A 22,844-nucleotide genomic window follows, 5' to 3' on the forward strand; every position below is an offset into this window, starting at 1 on the left:
CACGCTATATATGAGTTTCTCTCTCTCGTATTTTTACAGCCAATATAGTAGTTTTGTGTAATGATTCGTTGCTGAGGTTAGACTTGAGTTGTTCCATATCATGGATGTGCAGCATTATTATTTTTTTTTTTCAGAATTAGTTGTGTGGCGGTGGGGGGGAGGGGGGACACAATCTAGCTATTGTCGGATTATCAAAGATTTACAGTTTCTGTTTAGGATTTGTTTTAAATATTTATTAGAGCGTATTTCCTTGGTTTATTATTTCCCATTATTGCTTATTAATTATTTATTGAAGGAGTCGTAGGATTTAAAATAGACTTTTGGGGTTTTAGTGGCCGCACGAAACTTTGCTCAGAGATGAGTGATTCTTACTTTTGAGTGAGTGTTTAACTTGGCTCATTGATGAATCACCTGTACTTCTGAGTGAGTGGCTATAACTTTGCTCAGAGATGAGTTTTCTTTACTTCTGAGTTCTGAGTGAGTCCGCTTCTCTACCGGTATATCCGTTGTCACTCGTAACCCAGAGATTATTCCCTTTTACTTGCAAGTGCAAATTTTCTCATCAAAAATATAAATTGCGCAATTTCGTTCATTCCGTGACCAATCGTAAGCTTATTTTCCACTTTTATTTTCGCCCATGTTCATTCGCTCATTTGTCATATAAATTGCTTCATCTGTCCAACATACGCTCGCTTCATTTGCAAACAACGACGCAGAAAATTGACTCCCTCTTGGGAAATTAGAACCGAGACAACGAGAAAATTTTAATATACATTTAGACGAGTTTTAAATTGTTCCGCTATAATCTTTTTATGGTACTCCCGCAGTGTACGTACCAGGTTAAGGTTAGGCCATAATTTTATTTTTATTTTTCTTATTTTAGTTCTATTACGAGTTCGGGGACTGTCTGTGTTAGCCAAATGAAAATATCTCCTACCCATAGGTTTCTGGATTTTATACAACTTGATGTAAAATAGGCGAACAAAATTAGTTACCTCCATATTGGTACACATACGTCTGGAACGCTGTTTATATGATGACAAGATAATACATGGTTAGCTGAGACAGACAGAACCTTTAAATTTCTCAATTACTTATGTGTATGATTGTACCCAAAAGTTCCAGTTATCTAAAACGGTTTGCACAGAAGTTATGTTCACTCTAGAATATGTTCTAAATGATCTGGATTTTTTTGGGTGGGTGGATTCAACCTGCAGAACGTATATTTAAGAGCAAAGAAGCGAGCACTTAGGAGGCAGAGATATTATGTTTAGCAGATGATTGTGTAGAGATTTTTTTGGAGCGAATAATTGAATTTTGTAATCTTAAAATGTAAATTTGAGAGCAAGGCTGCATCGTGAATATTTACTCCGGATTGTGAGAAATAAGACCCCGACTTCTGCTCCAAGAATAGGATTTTGATACCAAAAACGGACCTTCAGAAGTATGCGCACCAAGAGGCGCACAACCTGAACACAGTATGTGTGTACACGTTAGGATTCAGGTTGTGCGACATCTTGGTGCGCATACTTCTGGAGCACCCAAAAGACTTTGCGTGACCAAGCCTTTTCTTTACTGTTCTGTTAAGAATGCCTCGAAAGCTTAATGACTTTTAGTTTATGTAAACAAAATTCGACTATTTTTTTTTATCACCATTCAAATTAAGCCTCCAAGAATCGCGAAATTTGCGCAAATTCCCTTTTTTTCACAATTCTGACACCTATTATTGTTTTCTCGCAAATTGTCGTTCCCGCAGAGGGTCTTCTCACCTCGGTATCGCAGTTAAAAGCGCGCTTGTAAGTTACGGCCATATTCGTAACTTCTTGTAAAGAGCCTTGTTCCGAGTGGAAGGCATATTGAAAATGTCTATAAAGAACCCTATACGAATGAGTAGACTACCAGAAATATTGCGAAAATAGTGAAAAATCGTGAAAAAATACCAAAAAGCTTTTCCCGCAAAGGCTTTTTCCTCCAAATATTTGGTCTATCAATCGATACAATATAAAGCGTGCATATGATTTACGACTATTATGTTTTTCGCGCCAATGGCTTTCCATAAATCTGGTTTCCCGACAATGGTATTCGTTCTCTAGTACGACAAAAACAAGTATTTTGACCGGCAAACGATACGATTGGAATTCGCGTGTTATATATGTCTAATGTAGTTTCCGCGAAAATGGGTTTTCTTGCAAATAGTCCAAGATGGTTTTCGCGCAAATGGGTTACCAACAAATTTTTTCTCGCAAATTATCTTTTCTCTGTATAAGATAAAACAACAATTTGAATGAATACACGCATGTACATTTTCATGTAAAATATTTCTCGCTAATGGTTCTTCTATTCCCAGTGTAAATTAATAGGAATAGTTCGCCTAACAAGCGATGTAATCGTTGATTGTGTAGAAATTTTTTCGAGGCGAATAATTGAATTTTGTAAATTTGAGAGCAAGGCTGCTTCGTGAATATTTACTCCGGATTTTGAAAAATATGACTCCGACTTCGGCTCCGAGAATAGGATTTTGATACCAAAAACTTCGAAATCGTCCGTCAAATTCGATGGTTCTCAAACTTTTTAAGCCGGAACCACTTTTTAGAATTTGTCAATTCTTGCACCGCACCTATAACATAACTAACCTAACAATAAACTACATATTACAGGTAGTGAGGCGAAAGTATGTTATATTCAAAAACACGTTTAAAATGCGTGAATGGAGCGTAAATATCTAAAATAAAAAAAAGTAAATATCCACAATAAGCGGGCAAGATCAAATCTAACAAATATGTTCATTTTTAATTTGGTTCAGGCTAATTGTTTTCGGCAAGTAATTTTCGCGCAAATGATAACGGGGTGCATGTGAAATGGAGCCTGTCATTGTTTTCGCGTTAATGGGTTTCCTCGAATGTTTTCCCGCAAATGGCCCGATATTTTGACTGACATCCGATACAATTGAAAGTGCGCATGTAATTCACGGCAATTATGTTGTTTATTGCACGCCTCATAATCCATACAGGATTGTTTCATTTCCCTTGAGAGACTGTTAAAAAAGACGATTAAAAACGCTTGGATTTATATGTAATTAGGGAACCAGTGGATCAAATTTATGGGCCGTGTTAGACTATTGCAGTGGTCCCCAACCATTTTTAATGAATTTTCCACTTCGCCTATCTTGGATCCTTTTATTCCTCTCGAACTACGTATAAAAACCATGTTCCCATTATTTGCCCAATCTCAGGTCTGGTGGATTCTTAGCTGGTGTTACGCGCAACTCTTTTGCATAGTTTGAATAGCTTATAACATATTTTCAATTCAAAGTGTGACGTTGGGGAGGAAAAACATGTTTCATCAATACTGGAAAAGCGAGTCATACGTCGAAACTGCATTGTAAAATTATGGCTTCAATAAACAAAATTGTAGAATTCACATCAACTTTTGGCGGACAGAGAAAAAAGATGACGGCGAAATTTTTATTAAAATAGTTTACTGTTCGATTTAAATAACTAAACAATATTTGTGAAACTGAACCAAATGAAAAGTGAATTTTTGACGGTATTTCTAATGATCTCGAGTTTAAATCTATGGCCAACGTCTCACCCAGGATGTTATGAATTGTTTAGATCTGTGGATCCCAGCCTTTTAAGCATCGTGGCTCCATACAGAGACATTTATCACTCTTGTCCCCCTGTTTATCATCCCAGTGGTATTCATAGTGTTATTTTGATTGGTAGATTCCAAATCCCATTATGTTCAAATAATTAATTCTTAACAAAGTGATAACACCTTGTGAAATAACCGTATGAAGTAATGAAACTAAGAAGAAATGAGTTTTGGGCCCAGCATAGTGGCCCGCTACAACTGCGGGAGGACATGGGCCCTCGCTTCGGAACCGCTGGTTTATAAAACGATTTATTCCTGAATATCCGTAATTGCTTATAAGGAGTCCTGTTCTGAGCGGAAAGCATGTTGAAAACGTTTTTAACGAACACTATACGAATGAGTGGACCATCAAAAACCTTGCGAAACTAGCGAAAACAGGTAAAAAAGCACCAAAAATCTTGCGAAAACCGTGGAAAAATACCAAAAACCTATCAAAAGCGTGCAAAAATCACGAAAAATCATCAAAAACTTTGCAAAAAAAGTGAAAAAACGCTGAAAACCTTGCAAAATCGTGCAAAACACGTTTCTGGTATGTCATAGGTATGCGTGGATAGAAATGTCTTGCCTAGTGCCTTGTTATGGGAAAGAATTTACACTCAGAAAATGTTGAGTAAATTTCAATCAAAAAGAGCAATAAACGACGAGGCAATAAAACCCACTTTGTTTTCTAATAAAGGATAATTGTCAACGTCACAATATTGAATTTCGATACGAAATTGAAAATTACTTTGTTTGTCACAACACAGTATGAAGGCACTTAATGAAAAAAATCGTCAGTTTCGTCAGTGAATTCATATAATGTGAGGATGCTGTAGCAGTACTGGAAAGAACTATCTGTTTGATTTGGAAGTCTCGCAGCGCACGGACAAATATATTTCTGTAATCTTCCTCTGGCGGATCTGTATGCAATATAGTGCAAGGATGCTATGGCAAAACTGTAGATGACATTTATATTTAATTCAAATTAATTGTGAATTTTTACTTATCGATCTCGATCGGTAAGTATTTTGATAGGTATTTGTCTGTTTGTCTGTTAGACAATTCCGTATGTTACGCGATATCTCACGAAAGCGAGGTTGAATTTGCTCCAAATTTTGCATGTGCATTCATCATATCTCGGACCAGAAGCCTATTGATTTGGGACGAATTAAGTCGTATAATTATTTATTAATTAATAAGAGACGGGACACGCGGTGGCGCTATTGAGTCAGAGCGAAGGAAGCACGGTTTATGTTTTGAGGAATCCCCTAATTTTTGTCGCTGCGAATGAAAGATCAATAAGACGGAGGTCTCCGATCGCTATTTAGTATTTTCGTTAACAAGTGTCAGACAGGTGACGAACAGGTTTCTACGTTTTCAACACCTTTCAAGTTGACAAGAAATGTCAATCATTCTAGTATTCATCGCATGAGCAGTGGGTTTCACTCACCTACCTCGTGCTATCTTGTAAACAGGTTTTATCTGGATTAGAAAATAATAATATAAGAGAAGCTCTTTACTAGGGCAGAGCAAGTAAATAACAATGTAGACAGGTAGCAGATGATAGGCTATCGGATACAATTAGTGTGGTGACATATTAACCACAGTTTTCGGATCTTTCGTACGAAGCCACCGTCACTAATGCAAGAAGTGAGATTTAACAAAAACACCCTCGACACGTTTTTAACAAATAAGAAAAATTTAGTTGGGGTTAAAAATGATTGAAAAATTTGAATTTCCATCGCAATGTGTATTCCTAACCCTAACTGCATAAGTACGAAGTTTTTTTTATTTGAGCGTTGGCGAAGTGTTCTTTGGCGTGGGGCTTTGTACAAAATCGCAGTTTTCTTATAAGCTGTCGGAATCAAGATTGTTTTAAATTCTTGCGACAAACCATGCCTGAGTATGTGCAAAAGTATAGTGAACTTTTCGCTATGCTGTAGCAAATAAATAACGCGACAAATACAGATAATAGTACAAGCCGGAAGTAGCCCAGTATCGATCAGATGCAATTAATTCACCGAATATAGCTATGCAATGGATAAGACTGGTCGATGTTATTTGCAAGAAATTTTGTTCAGAGCCTTTTTAAACGTGAAAATCTTCTTGTGGAGACTTTTATCTGTGAGACGCGCAACCTTGTAAACAGGTTCTCAGGTTTTGAACAACTTGCTAGTTAAGGTTGAATGACATTACTTTGGGTGATGCAAAATTGTGACTAGCTAACTAACTAATGTCTAGATAAGATAACAATAAATTAGAGCTGTTTGCTTAATCAAAGCAAGACAAATAGAGATAAGAGTAGAGAATTAGCAGACGGTGAAATTATCAAATAATTAACACTGTTAACATTGATAGTGGCCGAAGTGTTTTTTGGCTTCCGTACAAAAGATCCTAGTTTTCTTATGAGCTGTCGATATCAAGGTTTTATTCAACTTTGGGTACGGACAAAGCCTTAATATGTTACAGAAATCGAATAAAGTAAAGTGGAGCTTCTCGCTATGCTATATGGCGAATAAATACGCGACAAATACAGATAACAGTATAGAAGTAACAGACATTGAGATAATCAAATAATAACACTGTTAACAATTTCGTAATCATTACCAAAATCAGATGCAATTATTTCGCCGTATACAGCTATGCATTGCCAAGTACTGATTGGTGTTACATGTGATATATCTTTACTATACTCTTGTTTCGAGCGAAGCGTGAAAATCGCGTTAATGACATTTCTTATCTGATCTCTGGTTCCCTTGTAGACAGGTTCTAAGGTTTTCAACACCTTTTATTAGTTATGATGAATGTCAATCATTCCAGTAATCCGATTACTTGAATACTTTACTTGAATTACTCGATAAATATGTATTATAATATTACTAAATAAGTAGATATATTAGTAAATCTACACGCTTATGCAAATTAAAATTATCCTTTTAGCAACCTAATTTTTCCCTGGGCAATTATTTCTTTCCGTTCAGAAAACGCTGGTTTTTGGCGCTTCCACACCGAAAACCAATATTAATAATTTTTTCTCATGTCTCCTATAAGTTTATTCTACTTTTTATATTTATAGCGTTTTAAAAAATTTAAACTACGGCTTCTAAGTTTAGTGGTACGACGACACAAATCAAAAAATTTATCAGATGACGTCACACCCAAAATTCTCAATGGTGACGTCAGAGAATGGCAAAATTAGAATGTTATTGCATAGCATCAAGACGTCATTGCGCAAAATTTTCGCTAACGACGTCACTACCCAAATTCTGACTGATGACGTCAGATAATGACAAAATTAGAATGTTATTGTTTAGTCTTAGTACGCCATTGCCTGAATATTTTTCGCTAATGACGTCATATCCCCAAATTCTCACTGAAGACGTCAAATAATGTCAAAATTAGAATGTATTGCTTATTCTTAGTACGCCATTGCCGGAATATTTTTTACGCTAATGACGTCATTGCCCCAAATTCTCACTGATGACGTCATACAATGGCTAGATACGAACTGTCATTAATACTCAGACGCCACTAAAAGGAAAAGTATGTTCTTAGTCTTATTTATCGACCTCATTGTGGCCGCAGTGCAGGAATTGATCGCTCGTTGCCAGATACTAAAGGACTTTATAGTTTTAGTTTAGGCATTGATTGTTCGTGCGTATAGGATACAGTAGTTTACATTTTCCTAGGTGGGAGGAAATCCGATACCGGAGAGAGCGGAAACGTAATCATTGTATTGGTAATCGTGTATCTACAGTGTTGTTTGTGAGAGCTCGCATGTATCGAGTGAGAAGAAAATATTATCAGAAGGTGTAATCACATGGCAAACACCGCCCCCACACACCTCCTTTTGAAATCTAAAAAGGAGCATCCTACATAGAAATTTTTTTGTAGCTTGAAACGCTTCTTAGACTGTCAGGAATATTAAAAACCCAAGTTTCCCAACAAGTGAAAATTTCAGACAAGGGGTCTCAAAATAACATATGTTGAAACATCTAAAAATCACAAGCATTGCTTCAGTAGACATTGCGTATGTCTTTCGTGGGCATATATGAAATAGATTTTTTCCAGATGGAAGAGTGTAATCATATAATGAACACGAATAGGAAATTAGCTGTTAGGTAGTGAATTTCGCATAACTGAAGGTCACGAAAAAAACGTTGTTTTTTTTACAAATATTACAGGTCTTTAAAAAATATAAAGCTAAAACTATATGACAACTTCCTGAAAATATCTGGATACTATTTCATCAAAACCATTTTGAAAAGAAATTACATAATTAGTAATGACGCCATTTGTTGGTGACGTCACGAAACCACAGCAACAGAATGAACATGCTAAGCGTGGCAGCAAGTAACTCGATCAACAACAAACAGGAGCCGAACTCACAATATGCGGTAAGGCATATATTTTATTATTATATATTATTACTAGTTTAATACAAAGCACTTTGCTAAATAGCATTCCGTGCTGAACTTCAGAAAATACGTCACTCAAATGTGATAAAAAAATAACTTTAAACTATTGTATCGTAGTAAAATTGCACGGCATAATGCATCTTATGAATATTTTGCTACAGATGAGACGAAATGAATTTTAAAAAGTAGTTTTTTTCACCAGTTTGCTTACATGACCTGGTGTTTTAAACGCTGGGTTTGATTATGTTTTATCGCCGATTACTTGCGATTACCTGAGTACGAGTCTCAGTCATTGCTAAAGTTGAGTTGATGAGCCTATCTTTTAGCGTAATCTAAGTTAAGTTTTTTACTTTACAAACAAATCTACCCACAAATACTAGGCTTCAATTAACTTAAACGTTAGCAGCACCTTAAAGCAGTACAAAATGAAACGATAAAGCACCAACAAAACATGACTCAGATGAAAGCAAGTCGAGTATGACTCGACAGGTAAACTATTTCAAAGCCAAAAATACCAAAATATGCAAATTATATAAATTACCACAACTTTTTCTGCTATGGATATTTCACCGAGCATCGATTTCCTTGTTTATTTCCGTGACATTTACAAATCAGCAATGCGTTAACAATGACGTAACAATCGGAATTTATGCCTCCACTCAGAAACTTCTTTCGCTCAGACAGATATTCAAGCGTGGTTGTAAGCATTGCCTCTTTTTGGTAGTTCTGCGTGTTATTTTTCAGTTTTTAGTGGTGGTTTCAAAAAATAGTTGTAAATCAATTACCTTAATTGGCATTGTGTCTTTTGAGGACCATTCGTTTTGTTATAATGATCCATGATTGATACCGCAAACACTGCGATAGATTAATCTAAAATTAGCTATCAATACATATAAGCGGCACGTGGTTTGTTGTTTTGAATGAAAACAATATTTTCGAACATGTGAGCCAGTTTGTAAGCGCCAACACTCGAAAACACTCTCAAAATTAGCGTCGAAAATTTCGCAATGATGAAGTATAGGGAGAATCTTGCAGGGGTCAAGGGTCGGGGAAACGTCTATAAAGATCGGAAGAGAGACAAGTTCAATGAAACCGTTACATATCAATTATATTTCAGAATGCGAACGTTCATCGACGACTAAGTAGAGTTGGTAGTGACGTTGGAAATTCGAGAGAGTCAAAAAGACTTCAGAGAAACGGTTTGTATTGTTGTCTACCGGTAGTCCAGTGGTCTCCTTGTCAATCTTTCTGCCAGCCCGCCGAATATATTTCATTATTATATCTTAATAGCAAAATGCAAGCATTGATGGCCTGGGCATTCATTTTGTGAGTTTTAACTCCTGTTTATGCGTAAGCCAAACTTGGCCAAAGGACCTACTCCCATTTTAATCCCGAACGACAGGGTTTTCATTAATTCTATGACGTGAGAACGGCGGCCATATCACTTAAAAAATATAATTTGCTCAGTGACAAAGTCATCAAGTTACTGTGGTTTTTGTACAACTCACTCATGTGAGAAAAGCTTTTTTCCTTATTATATCTTCATATATTTCAGCATTGCTCTCTTATTTATGTTCATGACTATTTGTTTCAGAGTCAATAATCTTAACGAAGCGCTCGAGCAGACAAGAGTCGTTTTCTGAACTTTCCTCTCCAAGATGGCGGATCGCAGAGTCCAACGACTGTGGTGCCACTGGAGGTCAGTGTGAAATTATATCATTCAGATAAGTAGATACAGCCGATAGTCTGGAATTCAACATATCCCATTTTCCAGCGAGGACTCGGCGCCTCGCTTTGAGCAAACTTGCAACTCTTCTATCAGTACTTTTTCGACTTTTAGTTGAGGTATCGGGAACTTGCTTTGAGAAAACTTGCAACTCTTCTATCAGTACTTTTTCGACTTTTAGTTGAGGTATCGGGAACTTGCTTTGAGAAAACTTGCAACTCTTCTATCAGTACTTTTTCGACTTTTAGTTGAGGTATCGGGAACTTGCTTTGAGAAAACTTGCAACTCTTCTATCAGTTCTCTTTCCACTTCTAGTTGAGGTATCGGGAACTTGCTTTGAGAAAACTTGCAACTCTTCTATCAGTACTTTTTCGACTTTTAGTTGAGGGCTCGGGACCTTGCTTTGAGCAAACTTGCCAACTCTTCTATTAGTACTCCTCCCACTTTTATTTCAATAGCTCAGGACGACGTTGCTTCGTGGTAAACTTGACGCAAAACATGATTGCTAGTGTGTTTGTGATCATATGCCAATATTTCAAACTTTCAATTGAAGGCTTGGTACGCTGTAAGCTCGCTACAAAAGTAAACGTTTATTCCGAATCAATTAAAATTAATTGATAAAAACAGAATAAATAAAACTGATTATGAGATCGGGAGAGCACACAAAACCGCAAGCAAGGTTCAAATTTTACAGGTTTTAGATGGAAAGGTGCTATTAAAAAATCGCTTAAAAAATTATTGAAACATTATTTTGCATCTCCAGGCGGTTCCACTCGTACGGATCTCAACAACTTGGACAATAATGTGTTCATCGAAGAGCCAAAACCAACCACAGACGCGACATCAAAGGAACAAACCCAACGAATCATCCACACCCCCGCCACACCCACTAGTACGAGGAAGACAAACGGGAGAACAGCGACACCTGGTAAGAAAATATTATCCGTACCTTTTTGCGACGCTTTTTGCTCAGAACTAGGTCCTACACAAGCAGTCACTGATATCTAAAGTTATGTAGAGAGCCACTATATTTATTTGGAACAACCAAAATTTTTCTGTACCGGCATGGAGGAATAAATTTATTACACGCTGGGTGAGGTGTCAATTTGAACCCGTTATGTTCAATTTGCGATACCAACAGACACGTAGACGAGAGCGAATCAGTTTTTACCGGTAACTTTGACTCCACCGGTACCATCCAGACAAATTCCAGATTTTCAGTAGCAGGAATTTTGCAGAATCAAAACGTACAGCCAAAAAACCGGACTAAAATCCGTGTTCCCATAGATAAAAAAAAATACAGAGAAATTTTAGACGAAATATCAAATTTAAAAGAATTCATACAAAATTTAGAAATAAATAAAAGTAATAGCCTTCTAGAAAAAAAATTCCTTCTTCAACTACTGATAATTTTAAAGCAATTGATCCAGTAATCAAAGAAAAAAGCGACTTTTTAGATTTTCCACTAGGTGTCCAAAAAAGTGTCAAAGAACAAAAACAACAACATAATATTGAAACGATCGCTATGTCCACTACGTGTCCAATAAAAGAGCCTCCACCTCCGCCACTGCTTAACAATAGTAAATATTCAGTCAGTTTTGGGGTGAGGGCTAGGAATGCGAATTGCGCTGTAAATTCAAATTTTCAAATCATTCCTAACCCGATGCTTAACCCTAACTAAATAATTACTAATTTGTTATTTTAAAACGTGGCGTTTTTTCACTCAAATCCAACAAAATAGATCTTCCAGCTCTGGGTCTATCTTAACTCTGAATATATCAATAATTCTACTTCATAAGTCGACTCTTTATGCCTTTTTAATCCACTAATCTGGTCGTGTTTAACTACGAGACCAATGGGCACTTCCGAAGTATGTTAACAAAGATGGCGGACACCAGAACGTAGTATGTGTACCAGGCTAGGGTTAGGTCACAATTTCATGTACAAATACTGCGGGAGTCACTTGGCTAGTCCCCAAACTCGTAATAGAACTAAAATAAAGAAAATTAGAATAAAATTATGGTCTAACCTTAACCTGGTACACATACTACGTTCCGGTGTCCGCCATCTTGGTTCACATACTTCGGATGCAGCGACCAATGATTCAAAACCGACATTTGTGTCAAAGTAAGAATTGGGGTTCGTGTCTGGCTGAAACTAATTATTTATTTTTACAGGTGAAATTCCGAGCAGCAACAGCTCGTGTTCGTGCTGTGTCAGGGTCGCCATCAACGTATCGGGGCAGGTATGTTTCATTGCTTGGTTTATTATCAGGGATATGAAGTAGATATCTGGCGTTTTTGAACTGATATTGAGTCCTATATTAAAAATCCAAGATTCGAAATTTCTACTGATATGATTTGATGTGTGATTATTTTTTTGTAATCTCGTAGTATATGTACCAGGTTGGGGTTAAGCCATAATGTTATTCCGATTTCCACATCCACATTTTAAAATGCAACAAAAAGGCATTTTTGTGTATCATACATAGAACATTTTTGTACCTTGACAAGCTTTTTAGACCCTCGAGACACTTGAAAACCTACGTTTTCCAGCGATTATAAATTTAGCAACCCCATTTGATAATCCCTACGCCACTGCACCCCGAATTGCTCTGCTTTATGCGACCTTTGTTTCATATATACTCGATTAATTCTCTCTTTTCTACTCACAGTTGTACGAGACTCAACTGAAAACCTTGAACCAGTTTCCGAACTCACTGCTCGGCCATCCTGAGAAACGACTTGAATACTTCGATCCGATCCGAAACCAATATTTCTTCGATCGAAACAGAAGAAGCTTCGATTCGATTCTACATTACTATCAGGTAAGCTAGAATAGGATATACATATTTATAACGAGAGAGAGGAAAGCCGATAAGACGGCTCAATCATTCCATATCGGGTATGGGATTAGTTAGTTATTTGTTTTTGGAAGCATAGACTTGGTGGCGGAGGAAGCCGTGACCAACCAGCGGTTACGTGAACAACCATACGGCGGCGAGGAGTCTAGCAATCCTTTTGCACATAACTATACCCACATGGGTTTGAACCCACGCAGAGTAATCAGAGGTGCAGTGGCGAGCATATTCCTAACGCTTAGCACGATGAGCTACAACGCCGCGTTTTTATACACATTTCAAGTCTCTGTACTAGCACATAGGTTCTCAAAGTGCTCCGTACGGAGCCCCAGGGCTCCGCCAGAGAAATACAGGGGCTCCGCGGGCTGTTCGATTACATTTCAAAATACTGACTTGACTAATTTTGTAACTGTTCAAAGAGGCAGTAACAGCTTTGATAAAATTTGATAACAATATAGCCTCAAAATATGGCATAGAGGCGGAATTAAAAAATGACATTATTTATAAGCAGGAGCGCAGTCAGGATTCTTAAGAGGGAGGGGATCCAAAATTGGAATCGGAAATTTTCGCGCAACATTCTTTGCGATTCAAAAAAACGGATAACGAGATTTCTGTTGCGTAAAATATTCAATCCATGACCGATGTGAGCTTTAGAAGTGTCTCGTCGTAATAATTTAATTGTGCTCATCGTTACTCACGTTTGATGTGGAAGAATACTATTCTAAAATAACATAAAATACGTGATAAACCTATGACTATAAATAATGAAATTGAATATTTTTAAGCAAGTTATCGCCGTTTAAAAAGTCACAAGGTCTGGGCAAAATACGAACGATTGAAATTTATTTTATTGCATGCGGCTCCGTCGGTAGTTTCAGAATGAAAAAAAAGGTACATCGCGCGCACAATTGACTGTGTTTCGGTTTCGCAGTTACCACGATGAATAACCAAAATAAACCTAACATAACACCAAATTTTGTGATTTACAATGTCTATAAACGTCTGCTGAAATAAAACTAATATGTTATCTCCCATTTAAAGATTTAGTTTTAATATTTAGAATGCCGCTTTTCAATCAAGAAACTTGAGTTGCGGATTTACCTCTTTAATAATTATTATTTTTAGCATTTCGTCGCCAATGACCATAATATATATGGTAACATGTTTTTCACATTGAATTCATAATTCCCCACGAAAACAAAAAAGCAAATATCGTTGTCATTGTGTAACAATACATGTATATGCCAAAGAGAATTTTTTGATTTAGGGAGTATAAACACCGGCGTATAGATGTTTAAGGTTTAAAAGAGCCCCACGCTAACAAAAATAATCCGAGATTGTAACAAAATGAAATTGCGCACGTTATTAGCGGCCTTTTAAGTCTTCCGAAAATGTTAAAGGGTAAAAGATTCGACCCCTAATTTATTAATATGTTTGTAAGTGTCAAATTTACAGCTTTAGTATATATAATTTATCTTTTACATTTAGATTTATTTATGACTTGTATTAACGTATTTTAAAAAAAATTTAGCATTTGAATTAAGTAAAGTACCTTTGAATTACTCAGGAATATTAATCGGAAAGTAACAATTTTAACAATTATTTTGGGGCTCCGTGAAAACTAGTCAACCTTTTCAAGGGCTCCGCAACACCAAAAGTTTGTGAACCCCTGTACTAGCAGATAATGATATGTAACAGATATGTACGGTCACGATCAGTATTGTTGAGTCATTTAATTTCAGATGCTTTCATTCTGAACAAGCCTTTGTCTAAGGCCTAAGCAGCCTTTGCTAGATAAGGCGCTGGGCGGTGTGACGCATCGTGCTGAGCGTTAGGAAACGCGTTGCACACACTGACACTGTGTAAGTGAATAAGAAGCCCGATTCTTTGCTGGCACGTGAGTCAGCGCTTTCAACTTGTTTCTTAATTTATGTTTAAGGACTAGTATTCAACACAAATTATTACATCACAAAAATTTCTTTATTAAACGTAACTATTACGTCATAGACTGGAGGTCGTCTTCGTCGTCCACTGGATGTGCCGGTAGACATCTTCGCAGACGAAATCAAGTTCTATCAGTTGGGAGCCGACGCGATGGAGAAGTTCAGAGAATTGGAAGGATACGAATTTGACGGTGAGGTCATAGACAAATTAGTAATGTGATAATACGCCTCCCTCAGAGACACCTTTGTCTGATTGGATTTTATCGGCGGTGTGGCGCATTGTGCTAATCGTTAGGAATACGCTCGCCACCGCACCTCTGATTACCTTGCGTGGGTTTGCAGGTTCGAATCCCGCGGAAAATAATTATGAGCGATAGGATTGCTGGACTCCTCGCCGACGTAGGGTGGTTCACGTAACCGATGGTCTATCATCAAGTCCATGCATCGGAAACAAATAACTGGCTAACTAATCTGACTGGACGAGAGGCCGTGGTTCGCCATATGATTGAGCCGTCTTATCGGCTTTCCTTGCCAAAAATATGTAAATCATATCCTATCGCTTCAAATATTTTGAATAACTGGGCACAAGCGCTGTTTACAACACATGTTATATAAATATTATTCATCTAGGTTAAGCCCTTTCCCCTCTATCTTCGTGTCTCCTTAGTCTGTGTCGTTTATTTTTTTGGTCTGGGTTAAAGACAAAAGATAGAAACAAAAATGTATTGTATTGTGAATATTTTGCACTTACTCGATCAAGCAACGACCACGTCATTTTGGCCAGAATATATTCAATTGTAACGTTGCATCAAAAGATATTATCTTTCATTATTTTTTTTCTATATTATTGCGACATCTTATCGCCTTTTCTCTTCTCCTAGATACACTTGAAATTCCTATCCTATTTTAATTGTATGTTTTTCCATATGCAGAAGAAGATATCGCCAGTCAATATAACAGCGATTCGTCAGAACAAGTCGGCAGAGAATCAAAAGGTCTTCCAGAAAACTCTTGGCAACGAAAAATCTGGTTTTTATTCGAAAAACCAGAAAGTTCTCCGGCAGCAAGGGCAGTAGCGGTCGCCTCCATCACCGCGATTATTCTCTCTGTGATCGCATTCTGCCTCGAGACTGTCCCAAGCCTACAAAACTCATGGTTACAAAAATACAATATTAGCGAAGGTGTAAATGACATTACTATTCCTCCCACGGGTTTTATTACGTCATCAAATAGTGACGTCATGGAACGAATTCAAAGGAATATAAAAACTGAATCCGGTAGAATCAATGTATCGGAATACGTGACATCATCAAATTACGTAATCGGAAACATGATTTCAAAAACTAACATACCAGAAAATGTTATTGTAACCGGATCTTCCGGATATCCGGAATTGAATCCGTGTCCCCGGAATGCGACTCGAGTCAATAATTTGTGTCCCAGGGTTCCTCATTTCACAGAGAATCCGTTTTGGGTTATCGAGACGATTTGTGTTATCTGGTTTACAATTGAAGTAAGTTGAATATTTTCTAGTGAGAGAGATAGGATAGGATTTACATATATATATATATATATTTATCCCGGTAGAGAGGAAAGTCGATAATGCGGCTTGATCATATGGCAAACCACAGCCTCTCGTCCGGTTACCAGTTCATGTCGGGTATGGTATTAGTTAGCCAATTATATGTCTTCGGGAGCATGGACTTGATGGTAGAGATGAAGCCGTAAGCGACCAGCGATTACTAAATACCAGATAATTTAAATATCCTATGCTATGTGTAATTTTTCCAATATGGCTATCCCAGGCAGTGTTAACTTGAATATTTCCAATATGGCTATCCCAGACAGTGTTAAATTGAATTTTTCCAATGTGGCCATCGTAGTGTTAACTTGATTTGTTTCCTACATCCGCCGCTCTCTACTGAGATAAATATTCCTTGAATAGCGTGTCACGCCTCAACTCGGAATGAAGCTTATTCCGATATGCAATGGATAACCACAACAAGTATAATTCAGTTAAACGATCCATAAGTCCACTCCATGCTAAACAATGGAGAATACTCACTTCTAAAATATGTTTCAAATTACATTTTCGGCACTGAGACAGACTTGCACCTGTTAACGCAAAATTGAGTACTCTCCAAGTATGTGAACCAAGATGGCGGACACCGGATTTTAGTATGTGTACCAGGTTAGGGTTAAGTCATAATTTTAGGTACAAATACTACGGGAGTCACTTGGCTAGTCCAAAATTGTCCTAACCCAGATCCTGACCTGGTACACATACTACGTTTCGGTGTCCACCATCTTGGTTCACATACTTCGGGAGTACCCAAAGTTGTACTGTTACTCCGCGCAGAGATCAGTCTCCTTTATTTCTGCGCGAGTACGCATAACTTTGAGCAAATGACTTTAAAATATGTGCATGCCATAAGCCCAAAGCATAAAAATTCCTTTATATTTTATTCACGCAGTTATCGCTTCGGTTCTTCAGCTGTCCTCAGAAACAAAGATTCTTCTGCGACATCTTGAATCTGATTGACCTAATTTCTATCATACCTTACTTCATTACAACATCAAACAATATCGGAGTCAAAGAAGAAGAGGAACCCGAATCTGGTGAGTTGTACCGGATATCCACGTCATTTTATCAATTAACCCTACATGCTAAGTAATTATTTTATTTGCTATGCATGCCTTTGCTAATTTCTTTCGTAATATTTTGGGACTGTCTTCAAACGGTACGAACGTACTTTGCGCCAAGTTTGTTGATTGCCAATCTTTTAGGTTTCTGTCGCACCACTCCGCCGCATTAGGCACAAAAGCTCATTTTTATTGTTTTCTTTTTCAGCCAATAAAGGAATGTCACTCGCCATTCTTCGAGTAGTTCGTTTGGTTCGAGTTTTTCGAATATTCAAACTTTCCCGCCATTCTACCGGACTTCGAATCCTCGGCAAAACGCTATCGTCAAGTTTCAGAGAATTAGGCCTTCTGCTATTCTTTGTTCTAATCGGAGTCGTTCTATTCTCAAGCGCAGTTTATTTTGCAGGTATGTGACTTTTTTGTGATAAACTGTTGATGATGTTAGATACTTATACGTTATTATTCGAGTTAAACAAAAGTTTCAATTATTACATTTTGCCAGGAATACTTTTCTCCTTTTTGCGCCCTGTCCAATCGGCGCCCATGGCTGCCACACCCTAGATACGCCACTGGCTATTTGTCATGTGTTTGCTGGAGTCGGAGGCGGACTCTACCAGAAATCAGTTGTAAGGCAGAGTTGGCGATAAATTTCCCCGCTTCTATAGTTCCACAAAAACATTTTGGTTTACGCCTGCCATCTAGCGGTTCTTTTATTTTCCTCATATTTTTCTGCAGAGTTCGAAGGGAAAGGCAAACAAGGCGACAGAGAAGTCAAGTCACATTTTACGAGTATACCGGATGCATTCTGGTGGGCAATCGTTACCATGACAACTGTCGGATATGGGGACATGCACCCGGTTACAGTCGGGGGTAAATTAGTTGGATGTGCGTGCGCCATCACGGGGATTTTATGTCTCGCTCTGCCGGTTCCTGTGATTGTATCAAATTTCATGTACTATTATCAAAGGGCGATAGCCAATCAGAAAAGAGATAGATAGTTTGTGTATTGCGGCATCATAAGTAGATAGATATAACGCGGGAAAATGATATTGGGCCAATCACGGCAGAGCTGCGTTTCTCCCGTAGAAATCGTCCCGGAGTAAAATGAAACATGCGAAATCAAATCTTCTAATCCTGGAATAACCGAAATCTCTCAGATTGAGCAGACCTACTTTATACACTCTGGGTGGGAATGCGGACATGGAGTTGAAGCGAGGTGCCAATGAGGGTTTTGCATAGGACATCCTAACATTTCAGTTAGAAGCAATACATGCGAAATCAATTATGTGAGCAAGAATTACTTTGGTAGATTTTGATTGAATTTGCAAGATCGTGGCCTGAGCTAGATTAAGGTCCTTGAATTGGAGGGCAAGATTACAACTGTCTTTGATTTTCTTCGAGCCGCTCAATATACGAATCTAGCTGAGAATTTGGGCTGTCCAAAATTTCATTTCCACTCCGTCCCCGCATTGACAAATTGACTATGATATCACAGTTATTATTATCTAAAAATAGGGGGTCGCCAATGGCGCATGTGGTCCGCAGGTCGAAGTATGGCCATACTGCTCTTCGCTGATATGGTATCGCCCTAGTCCCGTTTCTTTTGTTTTTATTGTCCTCTCTATCGCCATTTTGCGTCTATCATGCATTGTTGTGTAATAATTTCAATAAACTTCCACTTCTTTTCATAATTTCGTGTTATCTGAAGACAGGTTTTCACAAAGACGAGGAAGGTTGTGGGAGCAAAAAAAGATGTTAACAGTTAACATTATTTTTTCCACCACTGATTAGGATAGATTTCATAGAAATAAGTCGTACGTTAGATTGTATTGTTCTGGGATTGATTTGCGGACCGTGTGAAAATGTGACCAATCCCAGAATCAAACTAAGTTCACACTTCACAACACTCTTACCGCCAAGGCATCTTATCTGCTGAAAGCACGTATTATAATTAACTATAAATCTGAGGATAGGATAGGATTTACATATTTATCCCCGGGGAGAGGAAAGCCGATAAGACGGCTTATCCATATGGCGAACCACGGCCTCTCGTCCGGTTACCATTCCAAGTCGGATATGGGATTAGTTATATTGCTCGTTTTCGGAAGCATGGACTTGGTGGTGGAGGAAGCCGTAACCGACCAGCGGTTACGTGAACCACCCAACGACGGCGAGGAGTCCAGCAATCCTCTCGCACATAACCATCCCTGCATGGGATTCGAACCTGCGAACCTACGCAGAGTAATTAGAGGTGCGGTGGCGAGCGTATTCCTAACGCTCAGCCCTCAGCCCGCCACACCGCCGCGCCATGCGACAGACTGTTGCTGTTGGAGTCATCAAGGAAACTACCAAAAAGACCGGGAATGTGGAAGAAACCCAGGCAGCAGCTAAGGTCAATGAAAAAAGCAGCCAAGAAGTGACTGGAAGCATCTGGCGCCCATCAACAGCTTAGACCTTACCAACCTTTCTTGTTGAGTTCCCCCTTTTACCTATTTCGGAACCCTCTCTCCCTCTCAATGAATAAAACTGATTCATTTATTCAATATTTAATGAACCGCTTTTTAATAAAATGTCGCATTCCCGTTTAAAAATTGAATCAATATTTTTGCTGCACAATATGTATTCAATGAGAAGTGTGGTGTGTTATATAAAAAAAAGACACAGCTTCCCCCTCAGAACGACAAAATTGTTCCCATGGTCGGAATTATCTCCCGGCTGGGAAGAATTGCCACAAGTGTCTGATTTTAGAACTTGTGTCGGAGATTATTAATTAATTGAGTAACTTTGCGGTCGCGGCAGGAAATTTTTGCAGATGTGGCAGCTTCAAAAGTATGTTTTTCATTTTTTTTTCAATTTCAAATTTTCCTGTAAATTGTGCAACTGTAAGGGCACTCGTGTTCATCTTATAATATTAATTCAATTGTTAATCTGGAAATTTAAAATCTTCAGAAACCAAGCTTTCTATGAAATAAGTAACATCAGACTATGAATTATGCATTTGATAGAATTATCGATCTCGATCGGCAAGTATGTTGATATATATTTGTCTATCTGTCTGTCTGTATGTAAGGCATACGCGACATCTCACGAAAGCGAGGTCGAATCTGCTCCAAATTTTGCATGTACAGTCATCTTATGTTGGACCAGAAGCCTGTTGATTTCGGATGATATATGTTGTATAATTAGCGAGTTATTAATTAATTAGGGATGGAACTGCGGTGTCGCTATTGAGTCAGAGCGGAAGATACACGCAGCTAGATCGATAGGTCGGCGGTCTCTGATCGCTATCTCGTTACCATATTTTCCGGTACCGCCCATACCGATGTTGACTTTCGGTATTTTCTGGTCGAGAGCTAATCCACCCAAATAAGCCCACATCGGTAAATCGGAAGAAAAACGGTATTTATTTAATACTGTTTATTATATAAGTCGTACGTATGCACTCAGAGACAGTCATAAAAATTTAATTTTTGAATCACGAGATGATGAAATATTTATAATATAGTATTTGAATTGATTCAAGATATTTGTTTTGCAGAGAAGGCCGTACAGCTCAATATTATTTTTTGTGGGACTAGTTATAATTTAAATTCAGCATATTTCGTGGAAGAGGTTGCGGCATGTTAGAAAATATCTAAAGAGGGTCGCAACGCAAAAAAGGTTGGGTACCACTGCCCTAGTGGAATGCTATGTAAATATTGTGCAGAGGCGGGGGGAAAAAGTAAACCTTGTGCTATCTAGTTGGTTAGAACCGAAACAAAGAAAATGTCAACAAAATATATCACAAATAACAATGAAAATCTGAATATAGGAAAATATAGAAAAACATGAAAATTCACCTGGAAAAATTGTAAGAGACAACAAACAAAAAATATTCAACAAAATTATCAGACTTTGAGAGGGCAGCATAAAATTCTTTGATTTGTTTACTCGTGCGTGGAAAAACTGCCAGACCTAATGTGTATGCTTGTTAGACCCCAATATACTGGAGAACAGAGTTTAGTTAAACATTTGCAGTTGGTGTTTTCATTTGACAACAGGAAATACTTACAAGTATTATAGTGAGGACACTAGGGACCCAGGCCATGCATTTATATTGAGATCGCCCCGCAAAACACTTGAGTCGATATGATATGGCCAAATACAAGTAAATGGGTAAGCGATTCCGATAAGCCATCTTGGTTAATGTTCTGTTGTCGTTGTTGTACGCTTTTGGCTGATACGTTGGTCATAATTTTGATCCACGACTTACGCAAATTGATGAAGCAGCCAAAATTAGGACCCCAAGCCTTTTGACGGACAGCGATGTAAATTTTGTGCACTCTTATGGGGTTAAAAGTCAATTTTACGTCATCCAGTTAGTTGTGAATGAATCCGAACCAATAAAAAGTCAACAAAATACAATTAAAAATAAACATTAAATGTCTGATTATAAAAAATGAAGTAAAACATCAAAAAAATACGAGATTTTTCAGCACTATTTAAAAGACTGAGAAAGATGTCAGCATATAAATTTTAGATTTGGTGTAATAAACTCAATTAGGAATCTTGATAGTGAACAATGCACTGATAACTGGATGAGAAGCTTCGATTTGTCATGTGATTGAACCATCTTATCTACCTTACTCTCCCCCGAGAAAAATTAAAAAATTTGTAAACCTAAAAGGCTAATACAGAATAAACAAACCACGAGAGTTCTCTACACAGGAAGGAGTACGATTGGAATAAAAGAATAATTCTAAATTACATGAAGGCAAAAAAATGAATACAGTAAAGAGCCTGATAATTTATGAACATATCCCATTCTCAACGATAACTTTACCATTTATGAAACGTTTATATAGTTCGTGCAACGACAAATTTACCTAGTTGGCTGCCGGATTATTAACAAATAATAATAATATTGAAGCATTCACATAGATTAAAATAAATATTTAACTCAATATCAATGATAAATTCAAAATTTGTTTATGTGAAATAAAACAAATGCACTCAATAAAACTCGATTCAAAGCAGTGCTGAGAAATCAAGAGTTTGTTCTTTTTCCACTGGTATTAGAGACGCAGCCGTGCGTTAAAATACTCGGAGACTAAAGCTACGAATTGAAATTTTTTGCCGAGTCGAAGTCAAATTGTATAGCCAAGGCCTTGCTGAAGCCAAATTGAAGCGAATCTAATATTCAAATTGTTTTGAAATTAATAATATTTAATATTTTAAATACTTGATTTTGGGAAAATATGTAATAATTCTATTTGTCAAATTATCGAAATTAAAATGGGCTATATTGGACATTTCATATTCTGAAAATTACTCTAGGAATTTTTTGAAATGTCAGGCCATCGAAGGCACAGGGTGAATATAATATGTCCAATATCAAAAAAAAAATTAAAACATGATTACATGAATTAAAACAAGAAACAAAAACTTTTTTAAAAGTAATTTATTTAAAACAGAGTTTTTAAAGTTACTGAATTCCCAACCTGGAGGTCCTGACCGACAATGGGTTCGTAGCCGTATTCCTAGAAATCGAATTTAATTTTGTTTCTTTTGTAGGACCCACTGTTTTTTTTACATTCAGCAAATATCGTGGAAGGGGTCATGGTATGTTAGAAAACATTTAA

At 37.4% G+C, this 22,844-nt stretch overlaps 1 protein-coding gene across 1 annotated transcript; it reads left to right on the forward strand.

Moving 5' to 3' along the window:
• Positions 1 to 7,825: 7,825 nt before the first annotated feature.
• LOC120342246 (potassium voltage-gated channel subfamily A member 1-like) lies at positions 7,826 to 18,908 on the forward strand. Its single transcript, XM_039410999.2, has 11 exons — positions 7,826 to 8,030; positions 9,169 to 9,250; positions 9,646 to 9,750; positions 10,541 to 10,705; positions 11,955 to 12,022; positions 12,452 to 12,604; positions 14,645 to 14,771; positions 15,513 to 16,093; positions 17,055 to 17,199; positions 17,432 to 17,629; positions 17,959 to 18,908. The coding sequence occupies exons 1-11, from the start codon at positions 7,962 to 7,964 to the stop codon at positions 18,219 to 18,221; spliced, it is 1,956 nt and encodes a 651-aa protein (XP_039266933.2). The 5' UTR covers positions 7,826 to 7,961; the 3' UTR covers positions 18,222 to 18,908.
• Positions 18,909 to 22,844: the final 3,936 nt, after the last annotated feature.

This window comes from Styela clava, chromosome 3 (genome assembly GCF_964204865.1).
Source record: "Styela clava chromosome 3, kaStyClav1.hap1.2, whole genome shotgun sequence".
NCBI classification, from domain to species: Eukaryota; Metazoa; Chordata; class Ascidiacea; order Stolidobranchia; family Styelidae; genus Styela; species Styela clava.